Source organism: Lepidochelys kempii, chromosome 10 (assembly GCF_965140265.1).
Source record: "Lepidochelys kempii isolate rLepKem1 chromosome 10, rLepKem1.hap2, whole genome shotgun sequence".
NCBI classification, from domain to species: domain Eukaryota; kingdom Metazoa; phylum Chordata; order Testudines; family Cheloniidae; genus Lepidochelys; species Lepidochelys kempii.
Window position 1 is genome coordinate 60,520,774 of NC_133265.1, and position 21,413 is coordinate 60,542,186.

The 21,413-nt window shown below is 39.9% G+C and overlaps 1 protein-coding gene across 11 annotated transcripts in view; it reads left to right on the plus strand.

The window, feature by feature from the left end:
• Positions 1-21,413, plus strand: part of RAB27A (RAB27A, member RAS oncogene family) — an 80,155-nt gene that overhangs the window by 49,280 nt on the left and 9,462 nt on the right. For 8 of the 11 annotated variants that reach the window (XM_073303825.1, XM_073303817.1, XM_073303815.1 and 5 more), the window contains 4 exons: positions 14,358-14,531; positions 16,582-16,667; positions 18,028-18,131; positions 19,762-19,885. In XM_073303825.1, coding sequence (XP_073159926.1) covers positions 14,379-14,531; positions 16,582-16,667; positions 18,028-18,131; positions 19,762-19,885 — 467 coding nt within the window. In that variant the 5' untranslated portion in view covers positions 14,358-14,378. Of the gene's footprint in view, positions 1-8,119; positions 8,182-13,385; positions 13,408-13,782; positions 13,883-14,357; positions 14,532-16,581; positions 16,668-18,027; positions 18,132-19,761; positions 19,886-21,413 lie in introns of those variants that run through there. The other 3 variants (XM_073303816.1, XM_073303820.1, XM_073303822.1) reach the window with 3 other exon arrangements.

Genomic DNA, 21,413 nt, shown 5'->3' on the forward strand with positions numbered 1-21,413 from the left:
TGGCATGTTTAATTTATAGCATGGTCTTCTGAAACAGCCAATCAGATTAGATGTTATGATCTATGTTGCCTTCAGCTGTACGCAATCATACAAACCTGCTCATGATTTGTGTGAACGGCAATGTCACTTTCTGCCTATACAAACCACACTTGAAATGGTGGGGTTTTTCCCTCCTCCCAGTTTTGGGGTTTCCACGCTTTCATATTCCCTCCACTCTGCTTTTTCATTTATTACCATAATTCCAGTGGCCTGCTGATTTTTTTTTTTCACTTCCAAGAGCATACAACAACTCCCTAAAGTTTAATTCCTATAAATATCTAAAGCACTGGTCCTCCATCTACCCTCTTCCCCATAGGCTTTTGTGGGGTGAGGAAATGAGGGGGCTTGTTTTTTCTCCCTTCCTTGTCTTCTCCTAGCTCCTTAGAGGTGGTGGTTTCCACTCCCTATCAGCACTATGTTGCTGTGAGGGTGGACAAGCTTCTGTTTATCTTCTTCCTTTGGCAAGCATGTGTGTCTTTATTAGGGAAATCCGGGTGGCTCCTAAGCTGACAGTCCAGGTACTTGGTGCTATGTAGATGAGGATGTCGGAATTGTTTTTTAAATTTGAAAGGAAGCCCAGCAGGATTGTGGCTGGGACTAGTTCTAGGCAGAAGCTCTGCTGAAAAAGACAGAGCAGCAGTTTTAGGGAATAATATTTTTTCCTTATCCTAATTGTGAGAGTCGGTGTTAGGAGACAGTGTCACTTTGTATTTATCAATGTCATAGGATACCTTACACCAGCTTTTCTCAAATGCGGCCACTGAAAATTGTCACGAGACAGAACTGTTGACCTCCAACCAGCTCTAATCTACATGCATGCAAAATTTCATTTACATTGCACCACTTGCTGTATCTCCCGCTTTTTCAAGATAAAGCGGATGACCGTTGTCCTACATTGTGATTATAGATTTCTCCATTAATAAGGCCTCTACAGAAATAGTAGTACTGGTTGCATCAAAACAGAATCGGAATCTTTGAGCAATACCCCAAATTCCACACAAAGTTCAGTCTAGTAGAGCTGGAAAAGGAGCAGCTTTCACTAACTTGGCTTGTATCACCGCCATGACTCTTGGCCTTCAATAATAAAGGGGGCAGAAGGGTACACACTTTCCCATATGTGGCCTCAACTGTGTGTTATACCGTGCTTCTTCCAGGCAGGGTGCAAAGGGCCTTCCCCACATGTCTTGTTCAGACAGTGGCAGCGCACAACTGCAGTTCTTGCTCTCATCTGCTGGGCTGGATTCAAAGGGGAAACCAGGCAGTGAAAGCTGCCAGTCCCATGAGATGTCCATTCTACCTATTGCACAGAAGTGTTAACTATTTTTACCACCATTACCCATGAATTCTTGTTTCTTCGGGGTTTATTGTTTCCTTGATACGTGTTCATGCATCTCATTTTTACAATAGTATCAGAGGACTTCAGAGGGTGGGGGTGGAGGTGTTGTGTTGTATTGAAGATGCATGATATTCTGAATAGGTTTTTGTTTTTTTACTGCTATCACAGGTGACACACACACAAACCCTGACACTATTAACTTTGAACTACTTCCATTTAACTCCTGCTTTTGTGCCCTCCCCTTTTGTTCCTACAAATTTCTCTAAGCCTTGCTCTGATGAAATTCAGCTTCTTACTTTTCCTTGGTTTGGTCTTATTTTAACAAGAGTTATGAAACTAACTGTTGTCCCCGGCCTCTTCCTGCAGCCTCTACATTTCTGATGGTGTCCCCTGGCTTTCTCAAAATGATATCAAGGACTTCTAGTTTCCCTTCTTATCCTCTTATGTAAGATTGGAGTCATATACCACATCCGCAAAGCTATTGCCTAACTGACTGCTTCCATGCCTTTTTTTCTGGGAAGTTTGGGGGAGGAGGATAGAGTTGTAAGGCAGCTAATTTCTCTCACAATAAAGAACTTTTCTGTGAAGCTAGTTTGATGCCTGCTAGTTCCTGCTCTTCATTTTGACCATTCTTTTGGGAAATTCTGCAATTCTGGGCTAAATAAGCTGATAGTGGATGCAGATGCCACAGGATACATTCACGTGGGATACATGTGGTATCGCTATTTGTGAACTGAAGCCCTACAACTGGCTTAACGGGGACAGACCCTTGCACCCACAGTGAACTCCCCTGAAATCAATGGGGCTCTGCATGGGCACAATTTCAGCCTGCATATAGTTAGTCAGGGGCTAACGGTTTAATATTTCCCTTGCTTCTTGAAGAATCTGATTCCTTCTATTCCCTTTTTAGAGTGGAAGCTAAAAATGTGCACACAGCAATCAAATGCCAAATAAGCGGATGCACATACTGAGAGTATCCAAATTGGAAGGAATTGGAAATAGTGCGGAACAATTACCTCATAACTGTCTGATACTTTGTTAGTGGTAAGACCAAGGTACCATTAAGTTCTGCTTAATTCATGGCAATAATGGCTGTAAAAAGCAAACCAGGTATTAGATTTTATTAGGAAGGGACTATAGAGTGACACTAAGAATATTCTAGTGTTATATAAACTCATGACATGCCTTCACCCTGAGGTACTATGTTTGGTTCTAGCTACTCAGGGGTGAGGAAGCAGGGGGAAACAGAGTATAAACAGAAGGGTATTGTCAGTGATTAGAGGCATTTGAAGGCTTCCATGTGAGGAGAGAGTTAAAAACATTAGAACTATGGTTTAGAGAGGAGACACATAAGAGATGGTATGATATAAATGTATAAAACAAATGCTATATAGGAAAGCAGTCAGGTGCACTTAGTTTCTCCCTTGTCTTGCGTTGAGAGGGGGTCATGCAATGGAATTTAAAAGCTACACATTTTAAAACTGTTACTCTAGCAGTTTCTCTAGCTGAAATAAGAAATTGAAAAGTGATATCAAGGTTCATACTTCAGGAGATAGCTCAACCACTAACTGTCAAGTTCCAGGAAGAAAATTTCATAATCGTGTTGTAGAACTGTTATGGGGGTTTTACATCTTCCTTGGAGTATCTGGCACTGGCCACTGTTGAAGACAGAGTACAGTAAGTATGCAGTTCCGGTGTCAGTCAGACAATGCGCAGTAGTCTGCTTTTTAAGCTAATGTTAGTACTTTTGCTTTTATGCCTAAGTCCCATTTTTCAAAAATGAAAGGCAATAAGACTTTGGGTTTATCTACAGTGTGTCCTAGTCTGCACTAGCTTGGGAGTAAATTCTAGTGCATGCCAGCAGGGTCCATGCAGGCCAGTTAGTGTGCAACATACCAGTGCAGATTAGAAGTTCCCTAGTGGGTGTTAACATAGTACTTTTTGAAATGAGACTATATTAACTCTCACAAGGGAGCTTTTTGGAGTCGACACAGGCCAGTTTGTGTACGTTATATTAGTGCACACTGGAATTCATGCCCCACTGGGGCAGACTAAGATATTATGTAGACAGGCCCTTAGGCTCTTAAGGGCCAAAGTCATTTTTGAAAGTGGAACATAGGGTATGTCTAATTGCAGTCGGTGGTTTGGTTTGCAGCTCATGTCAGCATTCCTGTGATAGCTTTAGTTTAGCTAGCTCACTAATGATAGCAGGGAGTATGGAGCAGCACAAGCTTCAGCACGGACTGTGCAAACTGACCCAGAATGCTGGGTACATACTCACATTCCTTGCCTGGGTCTGTGCTGCTATCTTTTGCCCTATTAGATAGATTAAGACTAGTGCAGGTATGTCTACATGAGGTGCAGTCACACGATTGCGGTGTAAGTCTCCTAAGTCACTTCGACATTTTTGAAAATTTTACCCTATATGAAAAAACCCACCATTAATTCTTGTTTATATCTATTGTCTAATAGATAAAAACACTTCTCACTAAGGAAAGTCTATCTTGTCCTTTCCGCACAATGCTCCATCAGCACAAAGTAATTCAGAAGGTTTAATATGGAGAAGTTCTGCTAGGTCTACTTCATCTAACCCTTTCTTTCCCCAGATTACTTGGGTTAAGGAAAGATTTAATAGTTCACATCAAGAATATCTACAAGTGACATCATTTCTCTGCTTACCTGGTGAGCGTTAAAGGCTGTTCACTCATTGGATTTGATAAAGTAGTCATGGTGGGGGTAAATCAATAGTTAGATGAGAAACTGAAGTTCTCTAGGGAAAAACCTCAGGTACTGCAGGTGTTAAGTGATTCAGTAGCTTGTATGGTTTCCATGAGTACTGAACCAGTGCCCCACTATGGTGTTAAGAAACACTGCAAGTGACATGCCATCTTTCAGCTGGACAATAAGACTTTACTCTTAACCCCTTGTGATTATTAAAAATCACCAGCCAGTTTTGCCATAATACTAACCCTAGGGTCGTGGATAAATAAATTCCAGGTTCTACCTGTCTAAATTCCCCGTGTAATTTCTATTGGCTGTAGTGTCTTTCATTTCCTGTCCTAATCTTTGTATCATTAAATATTTTCTGTTTCACTTTAGAGAGATGGCTGTGGAGGGTGAAGTGATTCCTATAGAGTATTTCTAAATCAATTTAGTTGAGTGGCACTATTTTTGTGTGTCAATTTAAGTATGTGCCTAAGTGTTTGCAGGACTGGAGGCTCAAGAATTGTTAAGCAGTTTTAGGATCCATTTGGCTGACAGCTGCCGTATGTGCAAAATCATGTCATTTTATTTTTAAAGTGTTGAATGGGGAGTCATGTGTAATTCCCCGTTAGCTAGTTGGCAAATATCTAACGTTGACCTACTTAGCAAGGACCAAGGTTCCAAATGAGGCTTTATTCAGAGGGTCACACTGCTAAAAAGCTGGCATGGAGGGAGGCCGCTCTGAACTTTTTACCCAGGCTATGAGAAAAGGTTGTGGGCAGTCCACTATAACATCAAAGAATGAAGATACTCTGATTTTCTCACTATATCAGTTGGTTAAATGTGGGTTCTTGGGGGTCCCCCTTCTATAAGGGCATTTCCATCACAACAAACCAGGTCAGTTATAACTACTACTGTAGTCATGTAGTGCGAAGTTGTTGTACACAATGAATTGAAGACAAACTAGCTTGCATGTCCACCATGTTTAAAAACCTGTGTAACTGCATTGCTCTTCAGTACACGATTTCACCCTTAAGCCAAGCTTTTCAGGGCACTCAGTGGGCAAACATTTTACACTGGGGCATTGGGCCTTAGAAACTAGGGTCTGTGATAACTGCAGGATAATTTTTCTTTGAAAGAAACAGGAATTCAGTCTTCAGAAGAAGTGAAGCCACCATTCATATCTCTTGAAAGTGGCTCTGAAATGTGGGATTCCATCTTCATTTTGCCTAGAGCTTAGTTGAATATTTTCCATCAACATTTTTCTTCAGAAAATGCCCTTTCAAAAAACTTAGAACTGTTTTTTTTATTAAAAATATTCATCAGAGGGAAGTATTTTTATTGAGGGATTAGCTCTAATGGTCCATGATTTCTATATCAAATTTACAGAGCTTACAAGTAAAAAGATGATAGTTGCTATTGTTCCTAACCGACCTTGGGCAGTTTGGGATCTGAGTCAGCCGGAGTTTGTTCCTTCATGCTCCTCATCACTAGCAATACAGGCTCTGGAGGCTAAATTCTGCCCTCATAGTTACATCTGTGCAATTCTGTTTAAAGCCCCATTGATGGGCAGTGGGGGCACAAATGTCAGCGGGCAAACTGAAAAGAGTGGAGATGCACAGGTGTCCCTGCAGGTCTAATTTGGTCTTCAGAATCTGCATTATTGATGGTGATGCCTGAAAGAACCCAGCTTGATTCCCAGATCCCAATGATGACTTTGCAGGGATGGTAGCTGGAGGGGAAAAAATCTTTCAGTCAGTAAACTGAGCAAATTCAGTATAGATTGAGCAAGAGACAATAAAAATGGAAGCCCATATGGAGTTGCTTTTCAGAGCAGAGCTACGCATTGGGATTTCTTGGATATCAGCATTTTCTAGGACTTAAATATCAGTAGATTTGTGGCAGACTATATTTTTGGTAGCTTTGCTCAAATGAGTACTTGTCAGCAATAGATCCCTATCATGTACCTACATGGTAGTGCCTTTTGATTATACTGCAGTCTATTTCCTACCATATCCTCTTGGTATGATATGCCAATGTCAATCGTACACTTTCCCAAGAAATATACCCCCTTTTCTTTCCCACAATCACTTCTTTCTTCTCTGGCTTGCCTTCTGCTACCTGGATTATAGAGAGAATATGCACACCTCACAGAAGCCTGTCTCCCACCTCCCTGACCTAGTCCCCAATGAATCTACCCCCTATGCTACTAGAATTAATTTCTTGCTGAATACAGAAGGCAAGGTACGTGGCAAGGTTTAATAAAGATGCATCCTTGTTTGTCAGACATGGCTCCTTTCTTTGGTTGTAAGCTCTTCTTGAAAATTTTATGTCGCTTCTGGAAACATAGAATCATAGAATATCAGGGTTGGAAGGGACCTCAGGAGGTCATCTAGTCCAACCCCCTGCTCAAAGCAGGACCAATCCCCAACTAAATCACCCCAGCCAGGGCTTTGTCAAGCCTGACCTTAAAAACTTCTAAGGAAGGAGATTCCACTACCTCCCTAGGTAACGCATTCCAGTGTTTCACCACCCTCCTAGTGAAAAAGTTTTTCCTAATATCCAACCTAAACCTCCCGCACTGCAACTTGAGACCATTACTCCTTGTTCTGTCATCTGCTACCACTGAGAACAGTCTAGATCCATCCTCTTTGGAACCCCCTTTCAGGTAGTTGAAAGCAGCTATCACATCCCTCCTCATTCTTCTCTTCCGCAGACTAAACAATCCCAGTTCCCTCAGCCTCTCCTCATAAGTCATGTGTTCCAGTCCCCTAATCATTTTTGTTGCCCTCCGCTGGATGTTTTCCAATTTTTCCACATCCTTCTTGTAGTGTGGGGCCCAAAACTGGACACACTGCTCCAGATGAGGCCTCACCAGTGTTGAATAGAGGGGAACGATCACGTCCCTTGATCTGCTGGCAATGCCCCTACTTATACATCCCAAAATGCCCCTGTATCTGACTCTAACTTGTGAAATAGCAAACAAAGAACAGGATGGCTGTCACATGACCTTTTAAAATTATAGTTGCCATATAACTTAATTACATAGGCCTGTTCTCTGTTATCTGGCAAATTCTAATTAGCTTGTCTCTTTAAACATCTGTCTGTGTGAAAATTAATGAAATTTAGTCAATGCATTTCTTGTTGGCTGCCCTTGCTAGCAGAGATATGGAGGTGATGACTGACATTTACATATAAAATTTTCTTTTTTTCTTGGTGTGGGGAGAGGTGCAAGTTTCACTTGCCATATTTTCTTAGAGGATGTATGGCCTTTGCTTTGCTATGAGAGCTGGTGTTGAGAGGAAAGGAGAGAAAACAAGCCCTCTCCTTCAATCTCCAGGAGTCTCAAAGTTCTAGATTACACATAGCTTCTCTTTTTGAAATTTTAGAGTGGTATAAATGGTATTGGCATATGTTGTTTCAGTCAGCAAATGTGCTTTCGAGGTTTCGGCCAACGAGTCACTTCCATTATTACCAAATCTTGCTCAGTTTCTTTAGAAATAAATGCTCCTGTCAGACCCACCCAAACCTCTTCTGTGTATTCAGCCCTATATACAGGGGAGAAACACAGATAATAAATTAAAACTAACACTAGAGAGCAGAGATTGCTGCCATATTGGCCTCCTCTAAGACAAGGGGATGCAAAGTCGAAAAACATATGAAGATCATTATGCCTTTTAAAATGTTGCTTGACTGTGATCAGTATACTATATCCTTTGTATATTTATATATAGTGATATTGTTTCTAACAGGCAATTAAATATTAAGATTTATTATAATACACACGAGGTCTCACTACCATTTTTATTTGCTCCCGGGTGGGATATATACAGATCTTTTCTTAAAGTGCTGTTTCCATTTAGAAAACAAATGGGACATTGTAAGTGTGTAGCTGTTCCCCTGCACTGCTGCCAGCCAGCACCGTCTTTACACATACAGACATGAGGCACACCTTTTTATCTATAAATAGTCACTGACAAATGCAAACAGGTGACACGCAGGCTGCTCGGCTGTGTGCTAAACAGGTGGAGCTAGAAAACTACTCCCGCTAGGAATAATAAGTATCTCCGATTAGACCAGCAAATTTCTTGAACAGAGTGGAGGTAAGTTTTATATACAATTTTTTGGGGTATAAAATTGTGTTTAACATAGTAGAGGACAGTCTGATTAAGAGCAGGTGTACAGATAGTAGTTTAAAATGCATGTGTCTGTGCCTTCATATATTTTAACTACCAGTTCCATGATTAGTCTGCTCTTCTTTTGAGCTTCACCCTTATTGCTGTAAGCCACTCTGGTTTGAAGCCCCCCGCCCCCAATCAGTAGCTACATGTTTTTAGTAAAAACATGAAGTAGCTGTTTGTGTACAGAGAGCATGTTGCGTTGTAAAGGGGAAAATCCTGTATGCCAAGATTATTTCCTTAACTTATCCTCAAACAAAGCTTCCCTACTCTTGAATGCTTTGTCACACAGCAGCATCATGGTATTGTTTATAACCAAATGTACCCTAGGTGAAACGTGACCATGTAAAGCTGATAGAAGCCTATTAATGTAAAACCACCTTAAACTAATGTGAATAGACTCATTTATCAGGAGCAGTACTTGCCTCAAGAAACATGTAGCCTTTCCTATTGGCAGAGAAATAAGTAGTAGAGTAGGCATAATTATTTGGAGATGCCACAGACATGGCCACATTGAAATAGATAATAATACGATCATACCAGCAGTGCAACCTGCCAATGGAGCTTCCCAGATTTTCATATTCTCTGTCCATCCCAGTGTTTTACTATGAAGTATCAAATGCAACCACAACACAAGAGGATCATAAAAAGAGAAGAGTTGGCTAGAGTGCTTGCTGTGTAACCTGTTCCTTTGGTAACTTACAGTTCTCAGCAAAAAGGAGTTGCTCTTGTATTTCCTACTCTTAGAAATAATGTTGAGGAAGTCCCTTCTAAAACTATTTTGGACCTCCTGCTGGGTTCTAATTATATCCAGCTCCCTCCTAGATTTCTTATGCCTTCCTTTAGGGCATATGAATGTGACCGGAAGGGACTGAAAAGTGTGCTGCAGTGCTGAGAGCTTTGATTAAAAAAAACATGTGAATGAAGGAGTTATACCAACTCCTAACTCTTAGATTATAGGTCTTCTGTTTTTTAATTGATTTTAACATCCACAATTCTTTTTCCCCCTTTTGACCTCTTCCCAAAAGATGAACACAGGCTGAATTATTGTCTCTAATTTGCATTTATATAGAACTTTTAATCCTGACAGATCCCAAAGAGCTTTACAAGCTGTGTGCATATGGTAACACTAAAATGAGGGCATCTTTAGGATAGAGAGTAGCAACTGACGCAGAGCAATGCATAACATACAGAAGTGGGTAGGGAATTTTTGCCAAAGGATCCAGGCAAACCCCAATTTATGGAAGTTCCATGGGATTTTTAATGTCCAGCCTGAGCAGACAAGAATTTTGTTTTGAAAGCAAATGGCAAAGAAATCGGTTTTATTACCTGGAAGAATGAGGGACTGAACTTGCCTATCTAGGGTCTGATCTGGTGATTACAGAGAGCTGGGTGAAATCCTGGCCCCACTAAAGCCTATGGGTGTTTTCCCGTTAATTCACTGGGGGCAGGATTTCATCCTCTGTGTATTTTAAATCTATGACTTTGGGCACCAAACCATCACTTTCATTTGTCCCATCTCCACCTTTTTTCCATTAATGGGTAAAGATTTATATACATGTAATACATATTTTTTTTTAAAATAACAAACACTGCCTATTGTATAAAAGAAAATAAACCTCAATAAAAAGTATCAGGTTTTGTTTTGTTTTTTTAACTCCTTGAAGGATTTTGCTATTTAACACAGTGTGTCAATTTATATAGTAGAAATGTGGAGGCTTCTAGGTTCCTGGAATGTAAGCCTTGTAAGGCGGAAGGTGGAGAACACTTTTTAAATATTTGTACAGGGAGGAGGACAGGGCTGGGACTGACTGAAAATAACTCTTGCTTCTCTTCAGGGTTAGGTTCATGCTTTCACAGTAAACACATCCTGGAAATATTTGAATACTGGGTTTATCTTGTAGGGTGAGAGGTGGGAGTGATATGAACTTTAACTTGACCGAGGAAGAACTTTTCCTTGTCAAGGATTGATTAGAATGTATTTTTCTTTTATTTCATGTTAAGGACTCTTGGCCCTGTTCCCAGCCATTTGGAAATTGTTAATTACAAGCTATATGGTGAATTAAAGCAGGGGTAAAAAGCAGTCTGTATTGTGCGGCAGCTTATCCAAACAGATATTCTGCAAATTCCTCTATTGGAAGGTGTATATGTTTAATCTTGTGCTAGCTCTGTCCTTTGCTCAGTGGAGGGCGGTAGCTATTTACAGTAAGTTTTAGCAAACTATACAAAGTGAGATGAAGTATAATAGTTTTCCACATTTCCAAACGTGCTGCTGCTGCCAATACTTCGCACTTCTGTTGCATCTGTCTTCTGAGGTCCTTATACACACGTACTTTTCTCACAACAGCAGTCTGTTAGGAGTAAAGGGTAGCATTACTACTAGTCTTACTTTAGTGCACACCAGCAGGGTCCATATGGGCCAGTCAGTGCACAACACACCAATGCACATTAGAATTTACACCTCTCTAGTGCAGACTAACGCAGCATGTGGATAAGCCCCCAGAGAGGGGTGACTTGTCTTTGTAACACACTAGTCCCAAATTGCACTTGTTGAGTATCTAAGCATTTTTAAAATACTAGTAATTTTAGAGATTTATGCACAACAGAATGTATATTTAAAAAGAGGGAAAGTTTACAAAAGCCTGCAAGGTAGCTTGGCAGAAGATGTGGAAGCATTAATTTAATCACAAACTAAACATTAGGAAGGAGTCATAGTCAATCTGAAGATTTTAAAAAATGTTAGGGTTATAGCAATCATGTTATTAGCATAGAGGGTAGGTGAATGTGTTTCTGGAGTGTCAAGTCTGCACACACAGCATAGAAATCATCCTGCTAGTTCTGAATGTCTCGTCTCATCTCTTGAGGGCTTAATGTCATGACCACATTTTATCATGTTTTAAAACTTGAGTGTGGAAAGTTGATTTAGCTGACCCAAAGCTGACCATGACTTTGTGCTGAGTGTAGAAGTGGAGAATTTGTATCAGCTGTTCATCAACCCTGACGCCAGCAGGATTCCATCATGAGTAGCTGAAATGATGCAGAACAGGAGTCATGCTTGGGGAAAATTTTCAATGGCACAAATGACAGCTGGGCACCAAACTCCAGTTAAAAGTCAGTGGCCATGAAGCACCTACCTGCCACTTGTGCCTTTGAAAAATCTTCTCTCTTGTCTGCACTGACTAGCATCATGGGGTCTGCACCGTGTTGGCTAACCAAACTTATCACGGTCATGTTCTGTTTACAAAATAAAATTTTGCAACAAAGCCAAAGCCTCAGAGATAGTTACATTCCTACCTTAGGGGTGGTGATTGACACCCACACACTAGAGGTCTGGAGTTTGTTCCAAACCTCAAGTTGTGCAGTAGAGACTAAGGACTGAATTTGATGCTATGCTATTGAGGACAGTTGTAGTGTGAAGAATGTAGTTGAAATACTATGGACTTAATGAAGTGATTAGCCTTACAGCTTTGTATAGTTTGAGCAGTAAATAGTATTACAGTTCTAATAATATTATTTGCAGCCCAAATTTCACATTTTGCAAGAAGAATGTATTTCATTTTATGGTCTCTCTTTTTTCATATTTTGATACCTTTTCTCCCCTGGTAATTGGTAATTTTTTGTGCTAGATTTCTATTGGTTTTGGAAGAGCTACTCGGGTTTCTTTTTAGATGTTTTCCTTTAAAAGCTGCGTAAGGCAGCAAGATACTGCTTTTGGGGAAGGAGAGATCAGTAGCTATTCTCAAACAGGAAACTACTAGAGCACAATCCCCATATGGCTTTTTCACATACACTGAATTTTCCCTGGAATTGACGTGGTTGGTTTAGGACTTGCTTTGTACAGTCTAGGCATTTTGAAACACCTAATTTTTCACTTCAAATTTTAAATCTTATCCTTTTTTTTCTTTTAAAATCCGCAAAGGGGGTAAGACTAGAAATTTTAAATTTCTATAGTAGTGTCAAGCAGTGTATTCAAACACCTAGGTTTAGTGGTTGGTAAAACTATTCAAACTATCATCAATAAATTACAAAAATACCTGAAAATTGTCTATTTTATTACAAACTCAAAAATGGTCTTTTTTTCCATGAAAACTTGCTCAGATATGTTTTTAAGTGGAAAAACAGGCTGTTTTGGAGGGAAAAATAGCTTTGCATAAGAAACATAGGCAGTCACATTCATTTGCATGTATTCCATGTGAAAATACTAATTCTTCAAAATTTTGCGTAAAGTGAAATCTTGGAAAATAAAAGTTTTGATGATAGGCAGTTCTAGTGTTTTGGTTTTGTTTAGCTGGCTATTTTCTGTGTTGTAATGTCCACATGTGCCTTTCAAAGAACACCATATTTTTCAAGGGATCTCAAACTAGCTTCTAAAATTGCACCCACGGCGGGGGAAGGGGATTTTTTGTTGTTGCTTTTCTTTTAATCCAAGTTTTTGTGCACACATGAACCTGGATTTGCCAGTTACACTCTCGTATCCTTGTTTTCATACAAGAAGGTAGATATAGAGAATTTGGGGTTCAGTTTCAGGTGGCATTTGAAAATTTGACCATGCATGTACAATTTAAGTCCCAAATTAGTTTTAAAGGCCTAGTACAGATACCATATCATAGAATATCAGGGTTGGAAGGGACCTCAGGAGGTCATCTAGTCCAACCCCCTGCTCAAAGCAGGACCAATCCCCAATTTTTACCCCAGATCCCTAAATGGCCCCCTCAAGGATTGAACTCACAACCCTGGGTTTAGCAGGCCAATGCTCAAACCACTGAGCTATCCCTCCCCCCAGTTGTACATAAAGGGCATTTTTTAAGTAGGTTGAATGTAACTGTGACCCAACATAGTGAATGAGGCTAACAGTGTTCCCATCATGCCTTTTATAAAAAAGGTAGTGAGGTTTATAAAAAGGGTAGTGAGGTTTTATATTAATTGTGGACTTCTGCATCAAGAACATAGATGGAAAGTGTTGGAGAGACTGTTTGGATTATCTGTCTTCAATGACTAATGAAGAAAATGAACTCTTTAAGCAACACTTAAGTTGAGAGGATAGGTCAGTCTTCTTAGATCATCCAGAGGAGCATCTCCTGAAACTCCTGCCAAATTCATTTTGCATAAGACATGGAGCACTTCTTGTTAAGCGGTTTTTAAAAGAACCTGGTATGTATGGTGCATTCACCCCCCCATCTCCCCAAAATGTGCAATATAGTTTGATTACTGCAGTACAGTGCCTTTTTTTTGAATTGCTGCTTGTGGTAGGCAAAGTGGAGAGAATAAAATAGATTCTTCAGTATTCCAAATCTAGTATGCTCTGGTGAACTAGTATACTAGTTCACTAGTTCAGCAGGATACTGCAGATGTATTTATATAACTGCTGCAACTTTCAGATACGGATGTAAATAGTTCTGTGACTAATGCTGTGTACATGGTTTTCCAGATTACTTTAATTCTGTACTTAGTTGCTTTTTGCTTTTTTATAAAAAGTAAAAATTTTATTTCCTCCTTCTTTTGTTTTTAATAAATGATGATCTGTAGCAACTCTTATTGTGGAGGACCATCCTGCATTCACTTGTACCTTCCATTGACCGGCAGGGAGTTTATCCGGGACAGCTGATTTCTCTCTTTATTGAACAAAGTGAGCCTGATTTTTCTCTCACTTACATTGGTGTATATCAAGAGTAATTCAGTCAGAGCCACTGGAGTTGCACAGAGTGTAAAACTGGGGTGAGAGTAGATTGGCCCTTGGCTTCTTCTGATATTGAGTTCGAATCAGTTCTGTTGTAGTTAGGCACTGAGGTCAGTAGATTTGTGTCCCTTGAGGTCAGTAGATTTGTGTCCCTTGAGGTCAGAGCTGAATTTGGCTTCAGCCTTTCAAAATGTTAAGCTTGACCTTCCGCTCCATCATTGCCCTTTAGTGGAGTTACACCAGAATAAAACCAGTGTAAAGGAGGGCAAAATCAGGCCCATTCTTCTTCTCTTTATTTTAAAGAAGTAAGTTGCAAACAAGTTTTTGTGGAGACTTAGAATTAACAAACGTATGTATTCAGAATACTGCCATTTTCTTTGTGTAATGAAATGAGAGAAGTGTTCTTTTGTTTTGCTTTGTAAAGGTGGTCTACAAAGATCTCACTATGTCTGATGGAGACTATGATTACCTCATAAAATTCCTAGCACTTGGTGACTCTGGAGTAGGAAAGACCAGCATCCTTTACCAGTACACAGATGGCAAATTTAATTCCAGATTTATCACAACAGTGGGTATTGACTTTCGGGAAAAGAGAGTGGTAAGTTGCAGCAACTCTGTGAGCTATTTTGAATGTACAATTATTTAAAAAAAAAAATCTAGCCATCAGCTGCATAAAAATTACTGTTTTAAAACCTGATAGTCACTGCATAGTCGAGCATATATCATGGGCACAGAATACCTTCTTGTCTCTCTAGGAACTGCAGATAAAACAAAGGCTGTTTCTGTGAGGTCCACAAAATAATTATTTTGTTACTCCCTTCTGCAGAAGCAGTTAACTAATAAACCAAATTCAGTGAGCTGTACTGATAGCAACGGATGATGCTATGGCATTCAGACCATTCCCTGTAAATTGAACTGCCATTCTCATCGGTAGACTTTCCACAAGGGAAGGCCTGCAGAACTGGCCCCAATTGAGGATGTATTGACATAAATTTCTTTATAAGCCAAAGTGGCTAGTAAACTAAGACAACCGTGTTAATTTTTTGCACCACTGAAAAATACATGGTAGGGCAGTGGTGAATAATTAATACTTTCTAAATGAAAGGGGCAGCGCTTGTAGGACGCCTATGTTTTCCAAACTCCTAAGCATCCGAGGTCAAAATGTGAAAACTAAAAGCTACTCTAATACATATATTTAACAAGGTCTCGATTTTAAATGCAACAAAGTTTGAATGGATATCTACAGGATTTCCTCCTTTTAATCGCTTTTTAGAGAAAATCTGTGATCCATCCTGAATATTCTAAAGCCATTTTTTATAAAATTGGAAAACTTTAGTTGCTGAAATTTTATCTGAAGTGAGGATCCTGTCAATAAATATTGTAAACAATTCATGCCATAATATTACTATACCAACAGGGCATCCAGTACAGAAAATAATCTGGCATTGGGTGTTGGATCTGGGCCCTGATTACCTGGGAAACCCATTCTCCCATTGTCTTCAAAGAATTCAGGAGGTGGCTCTTGAATTATCTAAAATGTGTGGGAAACGTTATTTTTGATTTGAGGCAATGGAGAACCGCATTGATTACCATACCACTGCAACGCTGCTCCCTGCCGCACTTACACGTTCATAGTTGGCACCACGCCCATCTTGTTAGCATACGGGTACAGGGGTTTCAGATGACTTTCAGCAGAGTCACTTTACCTGGGCTACTCACCCCACACTCAACATGTATGAGTACCAAGGGGTTTTCTTGGTGCAGAATGTTCTTGTTCAGACTTGCTGCTTATTGGTGAGTAATTGTTCTAATGGAGGAACCAAAACAAAATTATCAAAACGAATAACTGTCTCTTGCTTGGAAAATAAACTTGATGGTTTTGCTTTGATATGCCTGTCTGACACTGTGTGACAATTATCCTGTGACACATTCTGTGCCAATGATATTGCCTGTATATCCATAACCCTAAGATTAAAGAAGTTCAGTAATACCAATAGGAAAAGGAGAGGACAACCAAAACTGAAAATGTCTTCTAGACAATGACTTGAAACACTATTTCCATTTGATGCTCTTCATATTCAACAGATGTCTTTTTATTTATATTCACCTGCTAAATAATATGGTAAGATCTACACTAGATTCTTCTTAGCAACCTTGTGACAGTTAAACAGAAGTCATTATCTCTACAGTCATATTCTGTTTTGCTGACGTAGTTCTGTTAATGGAACAAATATATTGCCACATTACATTATCTGATTGTGCTTTTATAATTGTTTCAATTTGAACAGAATGAAACGGTAATAGTAAAACTAAAAAGAATCAAGCCTGCCTAATGCAAATCATAACTACATTGAATTTCTCTTTAGCTCTTCTTAGGTTATTGGAAACATTTTCTCTTGTCTCATTTGATGCTTTTCTTTTCTTAAACATTTTACTAGAGGGCAGGATCAAAGCGGGCACCTACAACTCAGCTTTATAAGGCAAAGAGATGGTGTCTGTCTGTAGTGTTGATTCTTAGATCAACAGTGCATTAGATTGTTATTGGCATCAAGACTGATTAAAGTATTATACTTTAAACGGCAGTTTTTTGCAATGCTGTTGAGAGTGGACTGCTGACACTTCTATCTTGAAAAATTGTCTCGTTACAGATGTATAGATCCAACGGGCCAGATGGCATTAGTGGCAGAGGACAGAGGATACATCTGCAACTGTGGGACACTGCAGGGCAGGAAAGGTGTGGCCTTTATATGAAGCAAATGTGACTGTGCTCACTAAACTATTAACTGAACTCAAGTGCACGAATTCTCCTGTTATCTGTTGCATTTTATGAGCATGCCTCCTAGATGAATCAAAATGTGCCCTTATTCTGATGTTAACAGCAATGTGATCACAATTTCCCTGGGGCGGGGGTGAGGGGTGGGTGGGTTGTTCTTACCTATAATCTTTTTTTGTTGTTTTTCTAGCTTCTCTTTCTCATCTGGCTATATAATCTATTTTCTTAATTTATCTTCTTGTTCTTTCATTCATTCTTCTGAAGATATTAAGACTCAGTGGAAGCCATACACATGAGGTCAGAATGTGGGTTCTGCCAGAAGTCTGCAGTGCATATTTGGTTATAGCTACTTGCACTCTGTTTAGGCTTTCATTAGCTCTTGTAGGCAGCTAGAAGTGGCTTTAATTTATTTGAATGGTAACTATTGAGGATGATACATATATTATGCTGTGCTAGCAAATTTATATCTAGCACTGTATCTCCAACCATTTGCCCTCTTTCAAGACCAAAGCCAGTAGCTATCTGTGGGTCACATCCTGCAGTCTTTACCAGTTCTTAGGTAGGCAAACCCTCCATTGTCTTTGATGTGGACGTAGAGATGCAGGATTCATCCCTTCCTTTGTAAAGATCAGGTAGATGGCTGGTGAGAGTCACTTTCTAATGTTCTATCCTGCATGGAATCCAGTTTTTGTCCTGAATATTGTCGGCAGTTTCTCTTCATATAGAAAGTAAAAGTTGTGCATATTCTTCACATGTCCTATTTGTGTTTCAAAAGGCTTTAATATCGCCACATTTTTGGTCTGACAATGTTTTAAAATATTGTCAAATTTTAAATGCACAGTCATGAATTTCAACATGATTTGACAGGTTTCAGAGTAGCAGCCGTGTTAGTCTGTATTCGCAAAAAGAAAAGGAGTACTTGTGGCACCTTAGAGACTAACCAATTTATTTGAGCATAAGCTTTCGTGAGCTACAGCTCAATTCATCGGATTTAATTTGAATTTCACTTTGAATTAGATGCTTTTTTCAAGTTGATCAAAATGTGCTGTGTAATGTAAGGCTTGATCCAAAGCGTACAGAAATTGATAGGAGTCTTTCCACTAACGTCACTGGACTTGGATCTGGCCTATAGTAACTTAATTGGTTCAGGCCTTATGTCAGCAGAAATCAGACCTGACTAGTGGTGGTTCTAGTACAATTAAATTTTAGATTACCTCATTTGTCTGCCTATTTTATAGTATGATCATTTTTCAAAATAATTGACTCATCAGCTATACCTTATGAAAGGGAAACCAGCTACAGCTATGCTTTGTATTTCTAGGTTTCGTAGCTTGACAACAGCTTTCTTCAGAGATGCTATGGGCTTTCTTCTCCTCTTCGATCTGACAAATGAGCAAAGCTTTCTCAATGTCAGAAACTGGATAAGTATGTCACTTCTTTAATTGTATGTCACTGTTTTTCCTGTGCTGCATTTAGAAATATGGAGCTCCACAAAGGGGTTAGGGCCAAAAATATATGACTTAAAGCTTTCTAGAAAGGAACAAAATGGAAATCTGCATAAAATAGCTGTGAGTGAATCTGGTTTCCAACACTGTATCTGAAGCCTTGGCTTTCTTAACTGGCTTGCTGCACTCACAAAACCTCAGTCAGGCTGGTTTCGTGCCCCTGATGTTCGTAATGCAATGTGAAATTGGGTGATGTTTAGTAATTAAATTTGAAATCAGCCAACTTTAAACTCAGTCCTGATTCTTTTGATTGAGAGCTTGTCACCACTAAACACCTGGGAGTTTTGTTCTGGAGTTTGTTATGGAAGAGACAGGAAGCACTTGCCTAACTGTTAATGCAACAGGAACAGGGAAGTACTCACTTTCCCATTGCCAGCAGCTCACTGGAAAAGCGCATAGGCAGATCCTTCATCCTTAGACTGTGGGTTCACAATCTAGCACTCAAGGGATTTTGAGGCACATCTGCTTCAGTGATTGGCTGGCAATGGGTGCAGGCATGTTACCCAGCTCCACTCCACTGAACCGTAGCAAGAGGTTTGGTGCATTTTGTCCCCTAATCAGAGCCATTAGTATCGGGGAGGGGTAATGGGCAATACTGGATGATGTCCCCTACTGGCTGATGGGGTGGAACATTGTGCTTAACATAAAATCTGCACATCCATAAAACCAGTTTGCATGAATTGTTATTGAAAAGAGGCACGTGTACAGAATATCGAAAACCATCCATGGCTACTGGTCTATGGTAACGTCCTTTCCTCCGTATATCATAAAAACTCCGTTCTCCAGTACTGTAATTGAAGACCTTTGAGAGTGTTATGGAAAATCTTAACAAATATTGTGCCCTTGACTTCAGTGGAATTGCCGTTTGAATGGATTTGGCTCGTTCCATGTATTTTCTGTATTGTCCTGCTTTTTAAATATTAGGCATGTTTGGACTGAAGTAGGATTTTTGTTTGAGATAATCTGCTTGTCTTTCAACTGATGTCAAAACACTCTGGCATCACAACTGATTGTGGAGATGAGTGTCCCAAAGTGGAGTAATGACTTCACATGGAGAGAAGGGTGGTCTGGGGTCCTAGCACTCGGGAGACTAGGCTGAGTTCCCTGCTCTGCCACAGACTTCCTGGGTGACCTTTGGCAAATTGTGTCCGAGTTTCCCATCTGTAAAATGGGGATAAAAGCACTTCCCTACTTCACTGGGGTGTTGTGAATGTAAATACGTTAGGGATTTTAAGCTCTTGAATCATATAGTAATGGGGGTCTTATAAACATCTAAGATAGAGTAAGCAGCAGGACCAGATGAACTTATAAGCAGCAAAGATTCCACTGGGGTGCAAATATCGCAACTGCTTTTAATAAAATATTTTAAAAAAAAAAAGGTTGGGGAAGAAAACGGGTGAGAAATTGGCCCCAAACTTATTTTTCTCATGTCCGAGAATTACTTCCCCAAGTTCTCCATTTCCCTTTTTAAAAGGTATTCATGTTCTAAGTGAACATTATACATAACAGAATAAGATAAGTCCTGCTTTTGCTGTTTGTTTTGCTGTTAGGCCAGCTACAAATGCATGCGTATTGTGAAAACCCTGATATTGTATTATGTGGAAACAAAAGTGATATGGAAGACCAGAGAATGGTGAAAGAAGAGGAGGCAAAGGAACTTGCGGAAAAATATGGGCAAGTATCATCTTCTTGTGGTTAAAACAAAACTAAATGTGTTTTTTGAAAGGTCTATGATGTTGCTTCGTGTATTGGAAAGCTCTTGTTAGAATGGTCATCTTGGAACACCCCAGGGACCTGTTTGATCTCGTATCCTGTCTCTGACAGAGGCAATTGCCACACGCTTTAAGCAAAGATATGCACTTTATTGCGCAGTACTGCAGCATGAGGGAGGTATCTTTGTGCCCCTCTGCCCTTGCAGTAGAAAACAAAGTAAACACCTCTCCAGAACTTGATGGAGAATACATTTCATTTATGAGGAGATGAAGCTACGCAGAATCCTAGAAATGGCTATAAGGCTGGAAGGGACCTCAAGAGATCATCTGGTCCATTCTCTCTCCCCCCCCCCTCCCGCCCCATGATGAGGCAGGATTAAGTATACCCTGACAGGCATACATTTAAGCTGTCCTTAAAAACCTCCAACCTCTCTAGGTAACTTGTTCCAACACTTAAACTTTCAAACTCTAAGGATAGTTTTCCTAATATCTAATCTAAATCTCTCTTGCTGCAAATTAAGCTAGTTAATTGTGTCCTACCCTCAGTGAACATGAAGAACAGTTGATCACTGTCCTATTCAGAACAGTCTTGTCTACATATTTGAAGACTGTTATCATATCCCCTCTCAGCCTTCTCTTTTCTAGACTAAACATGCACAGTTCTTTCAATCGTTTCTCATAGTTCCAACCTCTTTTAGTTCCAAACCATGTTTTCTAAACCTCTTATCGTTTTTGTTATCCTCTCTGGACTCTCCAATTTAGCCACGTCTTTTTTAAAAGTGTAGTGCCCAAGACTGGACACAATAGTCCAGCCAATGCCTCACCAGTGCTGAGTAGAGCAGAACAATTAACTGCTGTTAGTACACCTCAGAATGACACTTGCCCTGTTGACTTGTATTCAGTGTATGATTCATTATAATCCCCACGTCCTTTTCTGCAGTACTGCTGCCTAGCCAGTTATTCCCCATTTTGTGATTGTACATTTGATTTGTTTCTTTGTCAGTGCAGCACTGTGCACTTGTCTTTAATTTAATCCTATGGATTTTAGACCAATTCTCTGATTTATCAAGATCATTTTGAATCCTAATCCTGCCCTCCATAGTGCTTGCAGTCTTTCCCAGCTTGATTTCATTTTCAGTTTTTTGAAGTCTACTCTCCTTTGTCATCCAAGTCATTAATGAAAATATTGAATAGTACCGGATGCAAGACAGACCCCTGTGGGACCCCTCTAGATACACCCTCTCAGTTTGACAGTGAACCATTGATAACTAAGGCTAAAATTTAGTCAAGGGTATTTTTAGTAAAAGTCATAGACAGGTCATTCATGGGGCAATGAACAAAAAATCATGGCCCTGTGACCTGTCCATGACATGTACTATATACTCCTGACTAAATCTAGGGTGTTCTGGGGCGCTCTGGGGGCACCGCTGGTGCCAGGACTGCTGCCGTTGCTGGAGGGGGGGCAGTGGAGCTGGCCCTAGGGCCCTAGC